The sequence below is a fragment of the Euprymna scolopes genome, chromosome 24, assembly GCF_053919585.1.
Source record: "Euprymna scolopes isolate OS-2025 chromosome 24, ASM5391958v1, whole genome shotgun sequence".
Classification (NCBI taxonomy): Eukaryota; Metazoa; Mollusca; class Cephalopoda; order Sepiida; family Sepiolidae; genus Euprymna; species Euprymna scolopes.
Window position 1 is genome coordinate 12,488,734 of NC_136505.1, and position 23,768 is coordinate 12,512,501.

Sequence of the window (23,768 nt, forward strand, 5' to 3'; positions counted from 1 at the left end):
TAACAACAAAGTTTCTGGCCGAAAACGGATTACAAAAATTTTCCCAAATCTCAGTATCCTTTATCTCAAATTTTGAGTCTGTAGACTTAAAATTGACAGAGATATTGCGTAGGGAAATGTACACAGAAACAGACACACAGATACACACACAGACACGTTCACTTTTATATATAGATAAATAAAAAAATTATGCATGTAAAAATACGTATGTTTGAAGCAGAAAATAATCAAATGTTGAAAAATATTAAATATTTAGGAGAGAAACGTCTATTAAACAATCAACTTATGAACAAACAATAAATACATTTTTAATTGAAACGAACAAGAATAAATAAGTTTTTAAAACCAAAACGGACAACAATATTTTTCAAAAATGAAAAAAAACAACAATATTTTAAAAATTAAAACAGACAACAATATTTTTCAAAATCAAAACGAACAATATTTTTAATAATCAAAACAAACAACAATATTTTTTAAAATCAAAAAGAACAACAATATTTTTCAAAAATGAAAACGAACAACAATATTTTTAAAAATTAAAAAGAACAACAATATTTTTTAAAATCCAAACGAACAACAATATTTAAAAAAAAAAATCAAAACGAACAACAATATTTTTCAAAAATGAAAACGAACAACATTTTTTTAAATCAAAACGAACAACAATATTTTTCAAAATCAAAACGAACAACAATTTTTTAAAAAATCAAAACGAACAACAATATTTTTCAAAAATTCAAACGAACAACAATATTTTTAAAAATCAAAACGAACAATATTTTTTAAAAATGAAAACTAACAACAATATTTTTAAAAATCAAAATAAAACAACAATATTTTTCAAAAATCAAAACGAACAACATTTTTCCAAAATCAAAACGAAAAAATTTTTTTTAAAAAATCCAAAAGAACAAAAATATTTTTCAAAAATCGAAAACAAAAACAACAATATTTTTCAAAAATCAAAACGGACAACAATATTTTAAAAAATCCAAACGAACAACAATATTTTTAAAAAATCAAAACGAACAACAATATTTTCCAAAATCAAAACGGCCAACAATATTTTTCAAAAATCAAAACGGACAACAATATTTTTTAAAAATCCAAACGAACAATAATATTTTTCAAAAATCAAAACAAACAACAATATTTTCAAAAATCAAAACGAACAGCAATATTTTTCAAAAATTAAAACGAACAACAATTTTTTAAAATCCAAACGAAGAACAATATTTTCAAAATTCAAAACGAACAATAATATTTTTCAAAAATCAAAACGAACAACAATATTTTAAAAAAATCAAAACGCATAACAATTTTAAAAAAAATCAAAACGAACAACAATATTTTTAAAATTCGAAAACAAAAGGAACAATATTTTTCAAAAATCAAAACGGAGAACAATATTTTTAAAAATCCAAACGAACAACAATTAAAAAAAATCCAAACGAACAACAATATTTTTCAAAAATCCAAACGAACAACAATATATTTAAAAATCAAAACGGACAACAATATACTCAATCTTGTCGAAGACTCACGTGACAGGTTAGATAGCGTGAATTCTTTATGCATTTGGTTCTCTTTCGGCCGCAATAAAACACTCAGCGGTACACGACACCGGTGCACTAGGTGTGTCAGAATTTTGGGGGGATTTTTGACAGACCTAACACAAAACTGCGAACAAAATATATAAAACTTCTAATTTCTCTTTTTAAGGTGCTTTGTTTATTTTCTTTATGGAATATAATTCCAAAATAAACTATTAAAGTTGTTTAAAAAATAATAGAAATATTATTTTTTCATTAAAAAAAAAACAGTATTTACAAAGTGCCTGCGCGCGTTCATGCAGCAATTTTTTTACGTAATGAAATCAATTGAATTTTACGAGTTAAATATTTTTCAATTTTTAAACTTTAAAAATCGAATTGTATTCCATCAAAATTTTTCTATTGGTTCAATTTTTATGACATTTTCAGGGTCAATGTGAAATTTTATGCCCTTTCCAATAAACGAAATATAATATTCTTGACAAACACTACTAGAATTGATTCCATTAGGACTGAACGTGTAATTACGAAAGTTCAACTTTATGTTGAATTTAACTATTATGGTTTTAATTTCTTCTTATTACTACTTCACGTTTTTTCTTCCTTTTTTATTGTTTCGTTTTACGTCTGATATGTTTACTCATCATCTATTTTTTTTTCGTATCATTTGGATTCTTTGGACTGCACTACTGTTCTCATCTTAAGTGTTAATTTCACAACATTTCGAGTGATGTAATATCAGACATTCTTCAGGTATCACTTGTCGAATTCGAAAATCTTTAAGTTGAACTCTGAAATCTGCATGGAATTTGGAACAGAACCTTTTATTAAATCCACGATGGTAGCTATTGCTGGGTAGAACTCATAAGTAATTTGCAATTGTAATTTTAAGGTCGCCCTCACTGAGGATTGAACCGTCAACATCTAAAGAGTGTTATTTTACGACTGAATTTTTCCAAATACTTTATCCACTACGACACGGATCCTTGCGAAAATGTCTACAGAAGGTCGGAGGTTACATCGACCGAAACGTTGTGAAAATAACACTCAAGATGAGAACAGTAATTCGAAGAATCCAAATAATACGAATAATCAATCTTCGTCTAAAAAAATCAGAATGTGATATGTTCTTTTGTTTTGAATTGCATTCCATTATTATTTTACATATGTAAGGATATGTTATAATGGACAAGACCATAAAGAACGCTCTCGTGTTAGTGCTCTTCGCAGTCTTCCGTATCGCCAATAACAATTAATACATTGTTGTCTTAATGGTTTTTATTGTCGTACAAATTTTTTATTGTCGTACAAATTTTTTATTGTCGTACAAATTTTTTATTGTCGTACAAATTACCGAAGAAAAAATAGATTGCTTCCCATTAGTACACGTTTTATGTTTGATCAGTCAAACATATAGTGGCTTCATTAAAAAAATGTTTAAATACAAAATAGCTTTTAAAGCATGGTTATTTTTAGCATTACTCATCTGCGTCGCGTTGATATTGTAAGCCTTCCTCTGTCGCTAGAAGCAAGGGTTGAACCCAGAAAGCTACGCAATAAAAAAAACCTCATAGTGAAGCAACAGTTTAGCAAGTTCCATGCACTTTTCCTAACCTAGACTTGAGGGTCTGATTTAATGAACACAATCATTAAAAAAAAAAAAAAATAAAGAACAAAACAAACAAACAAACAAACAAACAACAACAACAAATAAACAATAAATAAAATAACTCCTACTGAATAAAAATATGATAATAATATTAGGTTGGCAACTAAGTTATTGCTGTTTTTTTTTATCTACATTTTTTAAAGTAAAATAAAAACTAACAACTATTTAATCAATAATGTTTACTCCATTCGTGTTTACAACTTTTCCCACCGTTCAAAAAAAAAAAAAATATCAATACTTTTTTGGTAGAAATAATTTGATTTGGACTCGAAAAGCAAAATATAACAAATAAATTTTCAAAACACAACATAGCTAAAACAAAACAAAAAAAAACAAATACGATAATTAATTAATACTGATTAAAGGGATAAGTACACTGTGAAACGATAAAAATTTAACCTAAAGAAAACAATATTTTTTTATTTATTTTAAAACGTTTATTGAAAAAAAAAACAATTCAGTTAACTTAATCATGTAATAGAGCTGACATCTATTAAATGTAGCCACCTTCAGCCTCAATCACATCCTCGATATGGGTCCGGAACTAGGAGCATGCATTTTCCATAACCGTCGGCGAGAGCTCGGCGAATACTCAGCGGATCGCGACGATCAGGCTGGCTTTGGTGTTGTGAGAAGTTATGTTGGTGATGCTCTCGACGTATGACCAAATCAAGTAGTTCAGCGGGTTCATGTCGTAGGAGGCGGGAGCAGTGATAGAATTGTACACACCTGTAGCACTGCTTCTGAAGCCAAGCCTGGGACTCTTTGGACTTGTGGATCGGCGCTGCGTCCTGTTGCAACACCCAGAATCTGACAGCGGCCACCTGATTGCACCAGCGAATCACTACACTTGTCAGCCCGTACAAGTATACTTTCAAACTGACTTCGAAGGTGTTAGGTAGCATGATATGGCTCTCATTTGAACCCCTCCCCACAATTTATCCCTAAAAGTCGCCAAGGCATTAAAATATTTAAATTTGAGTTCAGCACTATGCAAAACTTCTGAATAGACATACACAGAAAATTTTGGACAAATATGGTAAAATAGTTCCCAAAAATGAAGTGTTTTTATTAGCCCTAAAAGAGCCCCTGGGGCACACCCAAGAGTTATCGCGAAGTATAAACAAACAACATTATATAGAAATCAGTTAGTTACAAGTTTTCAGAAAGTTTTATAAAAATCCAAGGCATCACTTGTTTTTAATAAGCACAAAAGTGTCAATTTTAGCCATTTTAAACAGAAAGACGCTCATACGGGGGCAACCGAAGTTTTCCCGGGAAATCCGTTCTGTTACTTTTTTACTCATATCATGTTTAATGTTTGTGCAAGATTTAAAAAAAAATTCCAAGGCGTAGTTATTGAGAAAAGTGCGAACAGACGAACGGACGAACGGACAAGGGCGAATTTACAAGTCCACCGTCCTTTTGTCGGGGGACCAAAAAGAAACAAACAAGAAGTTGTATTACGCTTTTTTTCCTTTTTATGTAAATTGTAATATTTTATTGATAAATAATCTCATATATTCAATTCAAAAGGTTACTGGTTTGTTTTTAAGAGTTTATAGCATGAAAAGAAATAGCGTTCATTTTGTTTTCAAGATAATGATATGTTTGGTAAGATATGTGTCTTAGCGAAACGTTTATGGAAAGAATAAGACACATGAAATAGATAACATTAATGAACTTACCAGAAAATATGGCATTTTTCATGAATATGAATCTGCCGCCTACTGCTAAATCTATTATTCGGAAACAATAAAACACTGACTGGTTCACTTCGTGCCAAAAGTAGTTCTTCGAAAGAAAATAAATATAATTACTATTATGATATACGAGTAATGTTAAAAAAGAAATAGTTTTATAATTTATTGTAAACACATGTAATTGATGGATGAGATGGATAAAACATGTCAAAACTTAATTTTTTTCTATTAAACCTACATTTCTGTTTAGGTCACTAGGGGAAAACACTTCGCGCAGAGAATATAGTGTAACGATAAAACTAAATCACTCGTAAGAACAAAGTTACATTCGCTAAACTTCGAGAACCTACTAACTTAATTTTATATCTTAGATTATTTATTTTTGCTATCTCATCATTTCTCTCTCTCTTTATATATATATATATATATATATATATATATATATATATATATATATATATATGCATGTGGACTCTCCATTGGCGTATGAGGTGCCGTCACACCAACTAATTTGTTCAGAAATCCACACAGAAGATTTGTTTATAGTAATGAAGACTTTGTGTAGAACCAACCATACTTTTTGTATTACTGCTAATCTTTGTCGGTCCAAATGATTGCCACAAGGCAGAGCATACAGTAGACCGCAGGTTTATGCATCAGATTTTACTTTCTCCAAGAAGACTGCCGGTGAATCTCTCCCAGCGAATTAAAGCGCCCTCAGATTGAGGAAATTTCTACGACTCGGCGCGGTACATACAGCGTCTAGCCTTCGCAAATGGTCACCCATCTGATACTGGCCAGACTCATCGTTGCCTAAGTTCGGTGATCTGGCGAGAACCAGTGTGTTAACGTGATTGTACCATATAAGTAGCAGCCGCATATATATATATATATATATATATATATATATATATATATATATATATATATATATATTTGTTTTCAGACTCTTCGTTGTTTTTATTCTAACAGTTTGATTTATCTGCGTGAAAAAAGGAAAGAGCTAAATGGTCAGCAGCCATACCGTCGACCGCATCACTGAAGCCTCACACTTGTATTATGGGTGAACTCGTTTGTAAATACTACTGCGAAAAAGGTGGGCCCTCTTTACCGCGTTAGAATGTTAATTACGCCAAAGAGTATCTTGTACCTACAGCAATCCACCATTCGCCCATGGCTGGTGCATCTGCTACTAGTCTCTCACTAGTATACAAAGTTCAGAAGAGATTTACCATCCTAATAGATCCAAACTGTCAGCTAGGCTTCGACCTCTGTCCCATCGACGAAATGTTGCATCCTTCTGTCTGTTTTACAAGTAATTTAATGGTAGATGCTTCGACGAACAACGTAGGCGTAAATAAATACCCTCGACAAACCTTACAAGCAGCAAAATCCCACCCCTACACAGTAAAAATCCCCAGTTGCCAGAAAGCCTTCTGCTCTAATAGTTTCTTCCATAGAACTGCTGGACTTTGGAATTCCCTTCAGGGTTTCTGCTTCCTTGACTGTACTGACATGCAGAAGTTCAAGTGTAATATGAACAAACATCTTGCACTTCAACTCCCTACATAGTATCCCTGCAAATTATGTCCCAGATAGTATCCTACTACATCAAAGTGGCATTGTGCTTTGTTTGGGATGAATAATAATGCTATAAAAAGGAAGCAAACTCTGTTCGTAGAATTTTCGTTTAGTTTTAGGCACAGATACAGGATGAGGGGAATTGTTAACAGTTGTTATCACCCGACGAGTTAATTTGGATGTAAATAAGCTTACAAACAAGTTCATATGTTAATATACGAATTTTATTTAATTACAAACACGTTCATATATTAATATACGAATTTTATTTAATTACAAACACGTTCATATATTAATATACGAATTTTAATTAATTACAAACACGTTCATATATTAATATACGAATTTTATTTAATTACAAACACGTTCATGTATTATTAATATACGAATTTTATTTAATTACAAACACGTTCATATATTAATATACGAAGTATTGTAAAGAATCTGAAAACAGGTTTACACGGCGTTTTAAATGACAGCTTAAATGCTATCAAATTTATTTTAAATTTCGAAGGATCGCGAACTAATTCAACCTTTCTCTTTCAACTAAAATGGCTTACATGTTAAAAAATTGTAATCCATTTAATGGTGTAATTAAATTTATTACCAATTAAATCTATTAATATATCGTGTGTGTATTTGATTTAATACAAGTTATTTTTAAAAGGTCAGCTTTAGTGACCTATGTTATTGCTTTTTAATTATAATAAACGACAGTACGTATAAAAAATAGAGTTGAGACAGATACATACAGCGACCCACGAGAAATAAGTTGATAAATTCTCACATATAGGTGCGATCTTGCGCAACGTAACTATGAACGCACACAAAAAAAAACAAAAAACAAAACAAAACAAAAAAAAACAAAAACAAAAAAAACAACGCTAGAATAATGGGACAGGAAGTTTACGAGTGAGTAAGACTGACTCCAAAGTCGTTTTGAAAATGGATACGTGTAGGCGTGACCAGTGTTGTTCGGTGGTGTCTCCTCTCGTTGTGTGCCGACGGCTGCCTCCTCGGCAAGCCAAGCATTACCTGATTGCATGACCTGCGCTCACGCGGAAGAAAAAAAAAAGGCGTTTGTGGTTTTAGCTTGGCTTTGTGTGTGTTTGGAGGGGGGGTACTGTAGTTAAACGGGTGGGGACAATGTCATATATCATCCTTTCTTTTTATTAGAGGTACAGATAAACGGTATAATTTTGAGGTTCGAATTTTCAACAAGTCAGACTAACCTTTCCTTGTGGAAAATTGCCGAAACGTAGTTTTCGACTTCCTCATTCATGCGCTCTGGCCTTTATGAAATAATCAGAGCTGATTAAATAATCTCTTTCCCTCTGTCTGTCTATCTGTTTGTCTGTCTGTCTGTCCCTGTCTCTCTCTCTCATGTGTGTGTGTGTGTGTGTGTGTGTGTGTGTGTGTGTGTGTGTGTGTGTGTACATATAATTAAATTGAGGAAAACATTTTCAGTTAATTTCTCTTTTGCATTTCAATTCTAATGTTCAGCTTACTGATACCTAAAACGTACCCTGCTGTAAAATAAAGTAATCTTACTATAATGAAGTTTGTGTGTTTGTAACTATTATAGAAAAATAGGGCTATTTTTAGTAGGATTAATAATTTTGGTTAGTTGTGACCTAAAATAAATTTCAGAAGGGCTTTTACGGAAACTCGCAAAAAATGTAGGCCGTATTATCACCTAGGACAAACGTTGGCAATGATAAAAAGATTATTTGGATGACTTTATCGTTTAAAAGTCTGCAAGGAGGCAGAGAGTACACAATAAGGAATATTATTACTGTTTTGAATTTTGGAGATGAGGATTGATAATTATCTGATTCTTCGGACTACTGTTCTCATCTCGTCATTTGCACAACGTTTCGATCAATGTGACCTTTCACCTTTTTCGAGTGTATCCTGACCATAAAAAAAAGAAAGACAGAAGAAAACTAGTACAGTGGATAGAATACTCAGTAAAATTCAGTTGTAAAAGTTAACATTCCTGAAGATAGAAGGTTCAATCCTCAGTGTCGGCACCCAAAAAATACAATTGTGAATTATTTGGGATTTCTACCCAGTCATAGCTGACAAGAGGATGCTGCTTCCGCGTATAGAATAAAGGATTACGTTCGAAATTACGTGCAGATTTCTGAGTTTGACATTAAGATTCCCGAGTTCGACACTATACACATGAAGAAGGTCGGCAGTTGCATCGAGCGAAACGTTATGAAAATAACACTCAAGATGAGAACAGTAATCCTAAAATCCAAAGAATACAAGGAGACTTATTGTCACTCGGATTCCAGGGAAAAGTTACCGGTCAATAACAGAGAAATCAGACGTAATGCAGGAAGGTTTATAACCTTTTCTTTTTACCCCCCTCTCTGTCTCTCTGTCTCTATCTCTCTCTCTTTCTCTCTATCTATCTATCTATATGTATATATCTATTATATCTATAAAAGTGAAAGTGTCTGTCTGTCTGTGTATCTGTGTGTCTGTGTGTGTACATTTCCCTACGCAATAAATCTGTCAATTTTAAGTCTACAGACTCGAAATTTGATATACAGAGTACTGAGATTTGGGAAAATCTATGTGATCGGTTTTCGGCTAGAAATTTGGCGATTAAGGTGTTAAAGTCCAACGATTTGATCTTTGAGAACTCTACCAAACTCCTCCGACCATTTTCGGTCATAACACTTGAAATTTTAGATATAGGTTTATTGGACATCGATCTAACTTAATAACTTGATTTGAGCCGTAAACAATAAATTTTAAAGGGTCATAATAGGGGTCAAAGTTACAAAAATTGACCACTTTTTTTTTTTGCTCAACATATATCTCCAAATACCCTGGCAACGCCGGGCACCCATGCTAGTATATCTATAAAGTGAAAGTGTCTGTGTGTCTGTCTGTCTGTCTGTCTGTGTACATTTCCCTACGCAGTAACTCTGTCAATTTTTAGCCTACAGACTCAAAATTTGATATACAGGGTACTGAGATTTGGAAAAATCTATGTGATCGGTTTTGGGCCAGAAATTTGACTGTTAAGGGGTCAAACTCAACGATTTGACCTTTGAGAACTCTGATCAAGTCCTCCGACAATTTTGGTCTACACACTTGAAATTTTAGATATAGGTTCCTTGGACATGAATCTAACTTAATAACTTGATTTGAGCCCAAAACAATAAATTTTAATGGGTCATAATAGGGGTCAAAGTTATAAAAATTGACCCCTTTTTTTTGCTCAGCATACACCTCCTAACACCCGGGCAACGCCGGGCTGAAATGCTAGTATAATATATATATATATATATATATATATATATATATATATATATATATATATATATATATATATATAGATAGATAGATAGATATATAGATATATAGATATAGATATATATATAGATATATATATATATCTTAAACGTTTCAAATTCATTTTAAAATTACCTTTCCTTTTTTAATCAAGGAAAAAAATAATGTACATTTTCTTCTTTGATGAACTAATGAACAGTCTCTAATGATTTTTTGGTTTGTACCATTCAATGAAACACGTGGAAGCAATGTAAACAATATCAATGTAAATTAAGTATATATCCTTGTGATTTTGAAATGTTTAATAAAGTTACAAATGCTCTGAAAGTGTAAATCTATATTCATTGAGCTTAAAAAATCGTTGCAATTTTAGGATAGCCTCATTGAATATATACATTATAAACGTATATTGGTTTCAAGGAAACACACACACACACACATACCCACAAACACACACACATACATATATATATATGTATATATATAGTCATCCATATACAGTACTGTTTCGCTGTTTCACAGCTCATCAATGCGGCTAGACAAGCAACGATTGCCCAAATGACAGTCGGAGCTTCTTACCGTTGCTGCTATGCTGGCAGTGAATTAACAATGTTTTGATATATATATATATATATATATATATATATATATATCAAAAAATTGTTAATTCGGAGCTTCTTACCGTTGCTGCTATGCTGGCAGTGAATTAACAATGTTTTGATATATATATATATATATATATATATATATATATATATATATATATATATATATATATATATATATATCAAAACATTGTTACCGTTAAGCAACGGTAAGAACCTCCGACTGTCATTTGGGCGATCGTTGCTTGTCTAGCCGCACTGATGAGCTGTGAAACAGCGAAACAGTACTGTATATGGATGACTATATATATACATATATATATATATATGTATGTGTGTGTGTTTATATATATATATATATATCGCTGCTGCTATCTTCCTCTCTCTCTCTTTTACTCCCCCACACTATTCATTCCCTTAATTCTTTTTTTCGACGTTTCTTTCTTTTTTTTCTTTTCCTTTAAGTTTACTATTGACTTGGTTATTGTTTCCAGTAACATCTTTCTTTTTGTTTTTGTTTGTTTTATTTAGTTTCTCTTTCTCTCTTGTTATTTTCTTCTGTCGTTGTTTTTCCCTTCAAATTGATTTATGTTCAAGATTGACTTTTCTGTACTCATTGGCGTCTTTCTTTCTGTCTTTTTTTCGTAGTTTCATGCTTTCCTAATTTTTATTCCTTCATTTTTAAAAAAAAAAACTTTCTTCCTTTCTTTCAATTTTTATTTCTCCATTAATCATTTTACCCCCGCCTCTCTTTCTATCTTTCTATTTTTCTCTCTTTCCTTCTTCTTTTCACTTTTTTTTTTTTACTTGGGAGTCACAACTCATCAAGGCCTGAAGGTCACTCGAGGATAAGGGTTAATGAATGTAAGGCGGTGGTGTTGTAATCGTTAATGGCGTAAATTGGGTAGAATTTGATTATTTATGAGGACAGCTTAAAAAGAACTTGTTTACATTAAATTTGAAGGCTACCATGTTGTATTCAACTGGGAAGCAGGCCAGTGGAAAGAAGCTCTGCTCATAGAATCTGCGTTTACTAGGTCATTTATCTCCACAAATTTTACTTACTTTTTTCTATATCTTTTATTTGGTTTTCTTTTCTTTTTTTCCCTTATTTTCAAATCCTTTCTATCGTTAACTTCAACTTTCTTACCTTTCCTTTCCCCCCGTTTCTCTTTATAATGCCATGACACATAACATCCTTATATATGTTAACGCTTATTTTGTTGACAGTCATTAGACACTACTTAACCGCTTGAATAGATTAGATAAACTCCGAGCGTTCGAAGCGTGACGGGCAACAATGTGTCAGACTTTTAGTACTTGGCCGTGAAAGGATGGGACAACAATATATATTTCTAATTATATAGAAAAGACACTTTATCTATGTGTGTGCGTGTGTGAGGATCTCGTTCCCTATAGACCCCGAAACGGTTGGAACGATTTTTATGAAATTTCACGCAAATATACTTCATGTGTCTAGAAGTGTTTTTAGAAAGGCTTTGTATCGGAATGCCTCTGATAAGTATCGAAAATCATTAATCGATAATCGAAACATCCCATTAAAGAAGGAAGTCCGATTTTGAACAAAGTTAACACGTTATAAAGCCGAACAGCACAAGTGCATTTAAGAAGTTTTATCACCGCACAAGCAGAAGGGCCCGGCGTATAAAATCAACAATAGTTTTTGTTTTTTTTGATAACACAGGGGTGCGTTCGAAATAAGTGTTTCTGTTTATAGCACCATTGAACCAGGATACTTGACTTTTGCATTTTAAACTTTAATTCAAACCATTATATAAAAATAATTTTATGAAATCAACAGTAGGTTCTCTAAAAATGTATTATAGATTAAGTCACTGCAAGAGGCATATGAAGCTTCCTCTCGATGTACTTCAGTGGGTCCCTGACTAAAGTAGGCAATCAATCGATTTAACTGAAAATTGGGCAATTTCACCGATTTCGATGACAATAAAAGTATTGGAAGTGTGGAACATTTGTTGATCCTCATTCAATCCCGAGCAACGTCGGGTCTCCTTTTTATAATAAGATATTTAATTTAAACTCTGTAAATTAGAATTTGCGACGATTTATTATTCGACAAAAAATACAAGTTGAAAAGTAAACATTTTCCTTATTCCATTGAGTCTCAAAAAAAGGCACTTATGCTCAGAAGAAAGTAGTTAGGAAAAGTATATCCATAGGCAAGCTACAGGTTGTCCAAAAAGTCACTGAAGAGTTGAACATCTTTATCGTTTTACCATTAATGATTATTTTTTCTCGATTTCAGATATTTTACAGAAAAATCTTTATAAATTAATTATGAATAAGTATAGTATTGGATAATATACGAAAGTTGTGAAATTCTTTTACCAAAATCAGGGGTCAATTCATTTGACTCAAAGAGCTTACTGATGACATCTTCATGTAAGATATAACCCAAGTCACAACACAATCCAAAGACTTTTCTTTGTGGGGATATCTTATACAAAGAGTCTATGTTAACAAAACCCAAATCCTGCAAAAATTGAAAGAAAACATCAGGAACGAAATAAGAGAGTTAAATCACAATCCAGAGATTCTGCAATCTGTCATGAATAATGTTTTGGAAAGAGCATAAATAATATGAAATTGAGAATGGGCAATATTGAAAAGACATTATTTTTATAAATAAGCATTATTTGAATTTTGCATTGTTAATAAATAATTTCCCAAAAAGTTACTCAAACAATGTTAAAATTACAGAAAAATAAATAATCTATGTAAGTTCAACACCCTTCAGTGATTTTTTGGACACGCTATAAATTTGGCTGATTAGCACATAATTTGAATATATATATATATATATATATATATATATATATATATATATATATATATATATATATATATATAATGGTGGCATAAGATATATATAGTTATACATAATGGCGGCATAAGACGGATTTCCTGCGTGAGCTTCAAATTCAATAGGCTTTTCTTTGGAGAGAAGAGTTTATAAAAATTGCAGATTTTTTTTTATCTAATGTTTCTGCAAAGCTTAAATATTTATATTTTTCTTGCCAAATTCTTTTTTATTCTAAGAAACAACAACAACAACAACAACAAAATTTTCCCCTGTTTTTCTAGGAATTGCTTAAATAAAAACGGATTTTTTCTTCTGTGATTTTATAATATATATATATGTATATATATATATATATATATATATATATAAATATATATATATATATATATGTATTCAGTAATGTGATTGATAATTTAAAATTCAAATTAGAATTAAATTAAAAATCCGTTTCACAAGAAGGAGCAACAACAAAATCAATAACTTGTATGATCGTTTCGGAAAACAATGTTTTTATTGTGGTAGACAATAAGAAAATTAATATGGGTTAAAGATAGAAATAAAATAGAATAAAATTATAAATCTGAATTTGGTTTAAATATAATATTATAATAATATATTTCTAATAAAATTCATAGACACACACATATATACATATATATATATACATACACACACATATATATATATATGCATACACACATACATACATATATATAAAAATATACATAATTATTTACCTTTTAATTCTTCGCCATTTGAAATCAGCAATTAAGGTCAAAGCATTCATATGGATGTTTATTGTAGTTTTTCAACTTATGAAATGATAAATTTTCAAAAAGAACGCTAATGGAATATTTTATATCGGTTAGCATACGTTTGATTAAAACGCTAAATTTAAAACTGAAGAAAAAAAGGGGAAGATAATCTTATTTCTTTAATTAAACAATGCAAGGGAGATAATTAGTATTAAACTTAATTTACTATTAAGGAATAATAAATCAAGCAAAGAATATATTATAATCTATTTTGAAATTATTGAATTTAATATTTGATAATTTATTTATTTATTGAAATTAAAAAATATATCATAGGTTAAGGTTAAGAATATACTTTAATAATATATAATAATGGTCGATATATCAGATCAATTAATAATAACAATAATACTGATGATCAAAAATTTTTATTAATAAGCATGTCAAGTTATAGTTTAATTTAAGGTGGTTTATATTTATTAAATTTAAACCAACGTTTATGACTGCATGCGAAAATAAGTTCTTCTCTTGAATTTAATAGGGTGGTTCTATTTTTTATATCTTCATATTTTAAAATTTTTAGGGTCTCTTTTGTACAAAGTGCACAGAATTTATCTCCTGGCTTGTATGCTTTGTAAGATCCTATTATTTGCCATTTCAAATTGAAAGAAATATTGTTATCTTTGAGTCGCCAAATATGCTTGGATAGGGTAGTTTGGTTTAACAGGGAGTGATTTTTAAATGAATATTTTTGCGTTGAAATTCTATGTTTTATTAAGCCAGATGTGGAACCAAACTATATTGCCTCTTGTTTAGTGTAATTATTTTCCAGTAGATTAGGTGTTGGATTATTATATGGTGGGTTGGTCTGTATTTGATTGGTAGATTGGTTAAAGTTGGTGTCATTATTTAATCGGGTGGTTGAGTTATGCTTGCTATTAAATTCATTTAGATTTGGGGTTTTTGATACTGTGCAGCTATAGACTACATTTTTTTTTTATTTTACATGAGCCTTGTAGGGGACATTTATTTTTTCTTCTACAGAAATTAGAAATATATTATTATAATATTATATTTAAACCAAATTCAGATTTATAATTTTATTCTATTTTATTTCTATCTTTAACCCATATTAATTTTCTTGTCAAGTAAATACATACCTTTATCTTAATTTTTTCCAGATACATCTGCCTTACTTTTAATGCTAGGTTTATTTATGGTGTCTTTTACATATATTAAAAACCCTTCCCAATATTTGCTGATGAGGAAACTTTGTTTGTTAAAAATACTATATGTAAAAATTATTGTCCGCGGCTTAATGTCTACCACAATAAAAACATTGTTTTCCGAAAAGATCGTACAAATTATTGATTTTGTTGTTGCTCCATCTTGTGAAACGGATTTTTAATTTAATTCTAATTTGAATTTTAAATTATCAATCACATTACTGAATATTAAATTAGCTCTAGGATATTTACCTATCGAGCTTATTATATATCTAAATTGCAACGAGCACTTTTTCTTTCCCTGTATTTTAATTAAAGTAGTAATTTTACTATTACATTAAAATACACTCTGTTCTTTAGATTATTGTTCTAATATCCTTTAAATTTATATATATATATATATATATATATATATATATATGTACATTAAAATTGAAATATATATTTTAAAATTTATAAAAAATGAAATTTTTTTCTGTGATTTAAAATTTTTTTTATATATACGTGTGTGTGCGTATATATATATATATATTTAAATTTATATATATATTTTTAAATTTGTAAAAATAAAAAATGAAACTTTTCTGTTAATTTTAACAATTGTATGCATATTTATATTAATATTTATATATTTTGTATATTATATTATATTAAATGATAAAATTTATATATATATGTATATTTAAATATATATATATATATATATATTAAATTTATAATAATAAAAAATGAAATTTGTTCTGTGATTTTAAAAAAAATTATATATATATATATTTAAATTTATATATATTCTTTTAAATTTATATATATATATTTAAATTAATATATATATATATACTAGCATGGGTGCCCGGGTGTTTAGAGGTGTGTGTTGAGCAAAAAAAAAACAAAAAGTGGTAGCAGGAAGCCAGGCTTGAACACGTACCGCGAAGGAAGAAAAGAACGGTGAAAAAACGTCACGTCTTTGCTATTACGACCACCGGCAAACCGGAAGTGACGTAGGTTAAAATTAAGGCTAGATAATCGAAAAGAAAAGGATGACTTTCAAAAATATCGGCGAAAAAAGCGAGCCCTCCCTGTTGAAAAGTGCCCAGTTGAGGGTGAAGATATTAATGTTTTACATGTATTTACATATCTATATCTATATCTTTATAAAAGTCAAAATGTCTGTGTGTGTGTGTCTGTCTGACTGGCTGTTTACACTTACCTACCAAATAACTCTGTCAATTTTCGGTCTACATACTCGAGCTTTGACATAAAGGGTATTGAGATTTGGGAAAATCCTATAAATCGGTTTTCGGCCAGAAATTTGGCTGTTAATGGGTTAAAGTTTAACGATTTAACCTTTAAGAACTCTACCAAACTCCTCCGCCAATTTCAGGTCTAAACACTTGAAATTTTAGATATAGGTTACTTGAACATGGATCTAAATTTATAATTTGATTTGAGCCCAAAAGCATAAGTGTCAAAGGGTCATAATTGGGGTCAAAGTTTTTAAAAAAAATTGACCTCTGCGGTCTCTGCCAAATTACTCAGCTAATTTTTGGTGTAAAAATTTTAAATGTTACATAAATTGTATTCAAGCATAGGACAAGCATTTTAATCGTTTTTTGCTGAAAATTTGGCTTTCAAAGGGTCAAATTTAAAAAGATTTGACCTTTGCGGTGTCTAGCAAACTACTCAGCCAATTTTGGGTCTAAAAATTTGAAATTTTACATAAAGGGTATTCAGACATGCAGCAAGCCTTTTAATAAGTTTCTGTGTGAAAATTTGGCTGGCAAGAGGTCAAAGTTTACAGATTGACCTTTGCAGACTTTACCAAACTCCTCTGCCACTTTTGGCACTAAACACTTGAAATTTTAGATGTAGGTAACGTGAACATGGATCAAACATTTTAATTTAATTTGAGCCCAAAACAATAAATGTTAAGGGGTCAAACTTAAGGTCAAAGTTTTAAAAAATTTGGCGTCAGCGGCCTCTACCTACTTTTCTCTATGGTAGTTAAGGAAGTCTATTATATAGAAAGGCATTGCCGTACATATTCTCACCTTTTAATATATACATATGCTCATAAAGTTATGATCAGTACATAGGGCCCGACCAAAGCCGGGTAATACTGCTAGTATATATATATATATATATATATATATATATATATATATATATATATATATATATATATATATACTAGCAAAAGTACCCGTCGTTGACTGGGTTCAAAAACAGCCTACAGAAAATGGATTCTGATTTATGAAAGTATGATAGGTTATGAAAAGGAAGGGTTGTAAAGAGATAGCTTCGAATTTGGGAGTATCAAAACCAAAGCAAAATATCATGAAAGTAAAAATAAAATAGATAAACCCCATAATTTATTATACCATACCTGTTCACACTGAAACACTTATCACAATATTCTGTGGATCTATATTAAAAAACCTTGTTAAACTTTGTGACATATTTCCATTCTATGGAGGTTAGGCGCGAACGGACACCCTATAATTTTATTATACCATATTTCTTCAAACTGAAACATAATTATCAAAGTATACTTACGCAGATAGATATGAAAAGTCTTTATTAAAGTTTGTGCCTATATTCATTCTATGTAGGCCAGGCACGAACGCAGACCCCACAATTTTATTATACCATACCTATTTAAGTTAAAACATACTTATCAAAGTATTCAGATGTACATCTTTTTAAATTTTTTATTTCCATACTTTGTGGACCAGGCGCGAACACAGACCCCACAATTTTAATGAACCACCGTTCTGCCAGATCAAACATACCCATTCCTGCGTTTCGATACATCTATCATCATATGTGATCAGTTTTCTATAATAGTCAACCATATAGGAGCCTATTCGTGACCACACACACACACACACACACACGCACACACACACACACAGACGTTCAGCTTTATATTATATATATATATATATATATATATATATATATATATATATATATATATATATATATATATATATGACGCCTACATATGATGTTTTAATTTATGCAGATTCTCTATTTATTATTGTTATAGAGCCAATTGATTATTATATTGTATCTATCTATAGCAGTGACCCTCAGGCGTGGCCCGGTTGAATAATACGCTTAAATATGATATTTTTATTCTTACACGTTTCGTATTCATTATACTAGAGCTAATACTGTATTGATTATTATATTGTGCCCAACATATAGCATTGATTTCCAAAGTTAAACAAAATATGACTTGAGTGCAATCATCTAGTATCGAAAGCAAAATCTATTACTCTCCAGCCTTATTCGTTATCGTCTCATCAAAATCATACGCATACAAAAATTGAAAAAGAAAAGAAATAAAAATAACAACGTGGTTTAACCAATAAATGTATATTGGTGCATGCGTAGAAATAACAGGTTAAATCGACTTACTCATGCTAAATTTCCATTTTTTTTTTTACTTTTACAATTTAGCAGTTATTTTTTGTCGGTTAAAAATCAAATCGAATTTGTTTTACACATCCACATTTCCTATATATCAAGTTTTAGGTTTATAGACTAAAAATTAACAGAGGAGTTTGATACAAATGGTTTCTTTAAACAGCCATAATATATATATATATATATATATATATATATGTATATAGGGAGGGAGAGAGAGAGAGGTTGTGAGGATGCGTGTGTATGTGTGTATATATTTCGTCAGTTATCATTCCAAACCAGACTTATAACCCTCTATTCATATTTTTTGTGACATGTCTTACACGTGTTTCGTTAAATACGGAAGCCCACCGAACACCACATCAGAGACAAATTTATGTTCATCGGGAAACAGTTAGAAAGTTTTTTGGGTTTCTTTTGCTTCGAATGAAGTAGGATTGTTAAAAAAAAAAAAATTGTTTACTAAAAGAAATGGAGATATTTAAAGTTCGGCAAAAATATATGAATAAAAAAGCACTCACATATTGCAGTGTTTATACGCGCCCCCACAAAAAGAACAAAACCACTGAATTCAGAACAACAAAACTAACGTATACACACACGCCCCCCATATATATATATATATATATATATATATATATATATATATATATATATATAGTGTTTATTTAATGACCATTTGTTGAGGTTATTTGCAAGCACCGATTCCACCGGTCGATAGAAACTGCTGATTATCAACATGATGGTTGTAGGTCCAATTCCTGGTTAGGGAAAGGTGCTAGTCTAGCCGCACTGATGAGTGGTGACACAACGAAACATTACTGTATGTGGATGACTATATATATATATATATATATATATATATATATATATATATATATATATATATATATATACTGGCATGGGTGCCCGGCGTTGCCCGGGTGTTTGGAGGTGTATGCTGAGCAAAAAAAAAAAAAAGGTCAATTCTTTTCACTTTGACCTATATTATGACCCCTTAACATTTATTGTTTTTGGGCTCAAATCAAGTTATTAAGTTAGATGCATGTCCAAGGAACCAATATCTAAAATTTCAAGTGCGTAGACCCAAAATTGTCGGAGGGGTTTGGTAGAGTTCTCAAAGGTCAAATCGTTGTTCTTTGACTCCTTAACAGCCAAATTTCTGGCCGAAAACCGATCACATAGATTTCCCCAAATCTCAATACCTTGTATATCAAATTTCGAGTCTGTAGACTTTAAATTGACAGAGTTATTGCGTAGGGAAATGTACACAGACACACACACAGACACACAGATAGACACATAGATACACGCACAGACACGTTCACTTTTATATATATATATATATATATATATATATATATATATATATATATATATATATATATATATATATATATATATATAAGCCGTGTAACACGACCCCATGCATTTTGGCGTGAGAATTCCAGAAGAATGTAACTTTACAACAGAATTTTACCAAAAGTACTTTATCCATTCTATTCTTTTGATGAGTCGCACTGTTTATATGATCGCGCAAGTTTTTGATTTTTTCAATTTCTTTACTTTCTATTTTCCAGTCAAACATCGACGTCAGCAGCAACAGTGGAGTGAGAATCGAACCTCTAGAAGACAGTACCGTTCAAATGAATTCGTTGTCTCGAGAATTTTATCACGGGTCAGTTGATATTCATTATACATTAAAAAAAATTATCATATTGCTCGAACTGGAAACGGGTGCCAAACATTCATCCGCTAGCTCAGACATCCCAACCGAGAGATCGCTTTAAGATTCTTACCGTCCATTTACGCACACTTGGTTGTATCTCTCTTGCACTTGGTTCAATAGGTATATTTGCCGGACAGATTTTGAAATCACTTTCCTATGAGTCTGAAATAAAGGGGACCTTCTTAAGATTCCGGGGTTTTTTTTTATGTCATACATAAGTACTTATCTTTTTTCTCCCAGCATCACTATTTTACCCAGCATCACTGGGGATACTAACTTCTACTGAGGTTGCTTTTTTCCCCCTTTCTTGTCCCTTATTGCTAGCTCAGGTTTAATAGCTTCGTTTCCTAGGTACATAGCTTTAGTAATTGCATAGTCATAATCGATGGTGTATGACTTATTTCCAACTGTTTTTTTCTGGTAGATGTTCTCAGGACTTTTACATTTTACAGATGGTCCACTTCCGTTCGATTGTGTTCAATTACTCCCTTATCTCGCAAGAAGTAAATTAATGAATTCATTATTCTCTTTTCCACATCTGCTGATGCTCTTGGGATGCCTTGATGATACTTAGGATCAACTCTTTAATTGCATGCTTGAAAAACTCAAGTGTAAGATCTAGTACCGTGAAGTATTATGACAAAAAAAAAGAAAGAAAAAAAAAGGCGATTGCTATATATATATTAGTGTCAGGACGATTAGTCGGAATCGAGAATCGGAAAAATCGAAACTTTGGGGGCATCAGAATTGGAAAAATTTGTACCTTATTTTCCGATGCCAGAAACGATTCTTTCAATTGTTTTTTTTAATTTTTATTATTTGATTTTTTATTTTGTTTAAAAAAAATCGGAATCGGAGAAAAATATTGGAATCGTCTCCTCACTAATGTAAAACTATGATTGAAGTTCCAAACCCTACGACAGTCAGCTATGCTGATAAGCTGTGGTACGGCGAAACACATGTACGTAGATAACTGTTTTATAAATAAAATAAACAATATATCTGTTTGATTACGCCCAATCTATGGCCGATCGTTCGTATCAAAGGGAGGTAATTGGCTTCTTCGATCCTCTAGAAGAAGACAATGTATAGCAAAGTTAATTATCTTTAAAAAGCAACCAAAATCGACACACACACACACACACACACACACACACACACACACACACACACATATAAGCAATCAGTAAAGATTAAGTTTAGAAGCCAAAAGGTTCTGTAAACTTAAAGTAAATATAAATATTAATATTTATAAAGTAATCCCACCTAAACACAAAGTTCAATACTAGAAAGATAAGAAATAGAGCTTGTTATTGAATAATAAAAATTTAAGACTATAAAATATATTTTACATGAATTTATTGTTTGACAGGATACTGAAATAAGATATATTGAAATTTCCTTTATCCATCCAGTTTCAAGAAAATGCGTTCTTCTTATCAAAGAAAAGATATTAGCAAATGAATATTATAGCGAAGTTATGAATTTGCTGGTACTGGCATTAAGTGAAACAGAATTACATGAAAATTAATCATGAATGAAAAAACAAAAAACAAAAACAAAAAACAAAAAAAAAACTTTTTTGTAAAGAGTTTATAAAATGGGGGAATGTTTTTTTTAAATAAAAAGACACATTAAAAGTCGAGGATAAAAACTACCAGATGAAAAGATACGGCCAGGTCAAGTGTTATCAATACGAAAAGGTAATAGAATACAATGTTCCCATAACTAGAATCCGCAATTATACTGTTAATTAAGGAAATTTCAATACATCTTATTTGAGTATCCTGTCGAACAATAAATTGCATATTTTTACATCAGAGTATATGTGTGTGTGTGTGTGTGTGTATGTGTGTGTGTGTGTGTGTGTGTGTGTGTGTGTGTGTGTGTGTGTGTGTGTGTGTGAAACATAGACGACTGTCGTCTCATACATTTTTCGGGTTGATGTCTTTCTCGAGATCAGTCGCAAGATTCATATGGACGCCCGGATCCACTACATACCCCTTCCCCAACAGCAAGTCACTGCTCTCTATTCATGTGTAAACTAACACTTTTTTTTTTGTAAAAAAATAAAAACACACAATGAATCGTTTATAACAGACATTTTATTTCGACATTAAACAACCCTAAGATGTTTACAAAGTAGGAAAATAGACTCATCAAACCTATGAGTCAGTTTAGCAGTTTTTTTTTTCTTCTTCTGCTAATTACGACCACTCCCAAAGAGGAAATCCGAAAAATAGAAAAGTTTCAAAAGAAAGAAGTGAAATTATAAAAGCAAGAAAACAAACGAGATGGGATAAAAAAAAAAATTAAAAAAAAACAAGCGAAAATAAGAAACTACTACTACTACTACTACTACTACTACTACTACTTATGATAATAATTGCGTAGACTTGTTGCCACCCAGTCTCCAAGAAACAGCACCGGTTATTCAACAATCACTGTAATAATTCATAGTTAGTAAGTGGTTAACGGCACGGTCTGGAAACCTGGTTGTGCCAAGTTCGAATCTTATTCGTTCCGCAAAAACAAATTCATTAAACCAACTCTTAACCTTGTATTTAAGCTCCGGGAAAGAAGGTAAATAAAATAACTCATAGTGAATAATATTTTTTGTCGGATGTGTGTCACCATAAACTGGCACCACACCAAATAAGCAAGGAGGGTCAAGAAGGATGGAAAGACTGAAGAGATAAAGCTCTAGTCAGACCTCCGCTGGATGAGTGAAAAGAGGACAAGGACCTCAGGGAGGCTTACTACCACTTAAATTCCAGTGCAGACTAATGATCGCTGCAACCGAGAAATCAATAGTAAGTAGTTGTTGCGATAGCGCAAATTCTTTTGCAAAGGCTATCCAAAGAGGTGGAGAATATAGGAAATCTGGGTAGACTTGTTGTCACTCAGACTCCAGAGGACACCACAAGTTGTTTCAAAGAGAAATCTTTGATGATGATCTGTATGACTACTGCTAGTGAGTAAATAATAATAATAATAATAATAATAATGATAATGATAATAATAATGATAATAATAATGATGATGATAATAATAATAATGATGATGATGATGATGATGATGATAATAATAATAATAATAATAATAATAATAATAATAATAATAATAATAATAATAAGAAGAAGAAGAAGAAGAAGAAGAAGAAGAAGAATTAGCTTTCCCAGGCCGTTAACCAGAGAAACCCTCGACACACTATCGAAACTTGACTAAGGCCTTTAATAAATTCTGATGAAATATAATTTGAAGAGTGATCTTTCTAAGAAGCAAGATAGACAACGAATGAGAACTAGACCTATTTGAAATAACAGAGCAAAATCTTGCTGGGTAAACCCGT

General features: G+C 31.0%; 1 protein-coding gene across 1 annotated transcript in view; it reads left to right on the forward strand.

The window, feature by feature from the left end:
* The window catches only part of LOC145246595 (laminin subunit alpha-4-like), a 67,368-nt gene that overhangs the window by 34,837 nt on the left and 8,763 nt on the right, over positions 1 to 23,768 (forward strand). Inside the window, exon 3 of the mRNA XM_080108255.1 lies at positions 20,268 to 20,365. Within this exon, the coding sequence (XP_079964381.1) occupies positions 20,268 to 20,365 (98 nt within the window). The remainder of the gene's footprint in view (positions 1 to 20,267; positions 20,366 to 23,768) is intronic.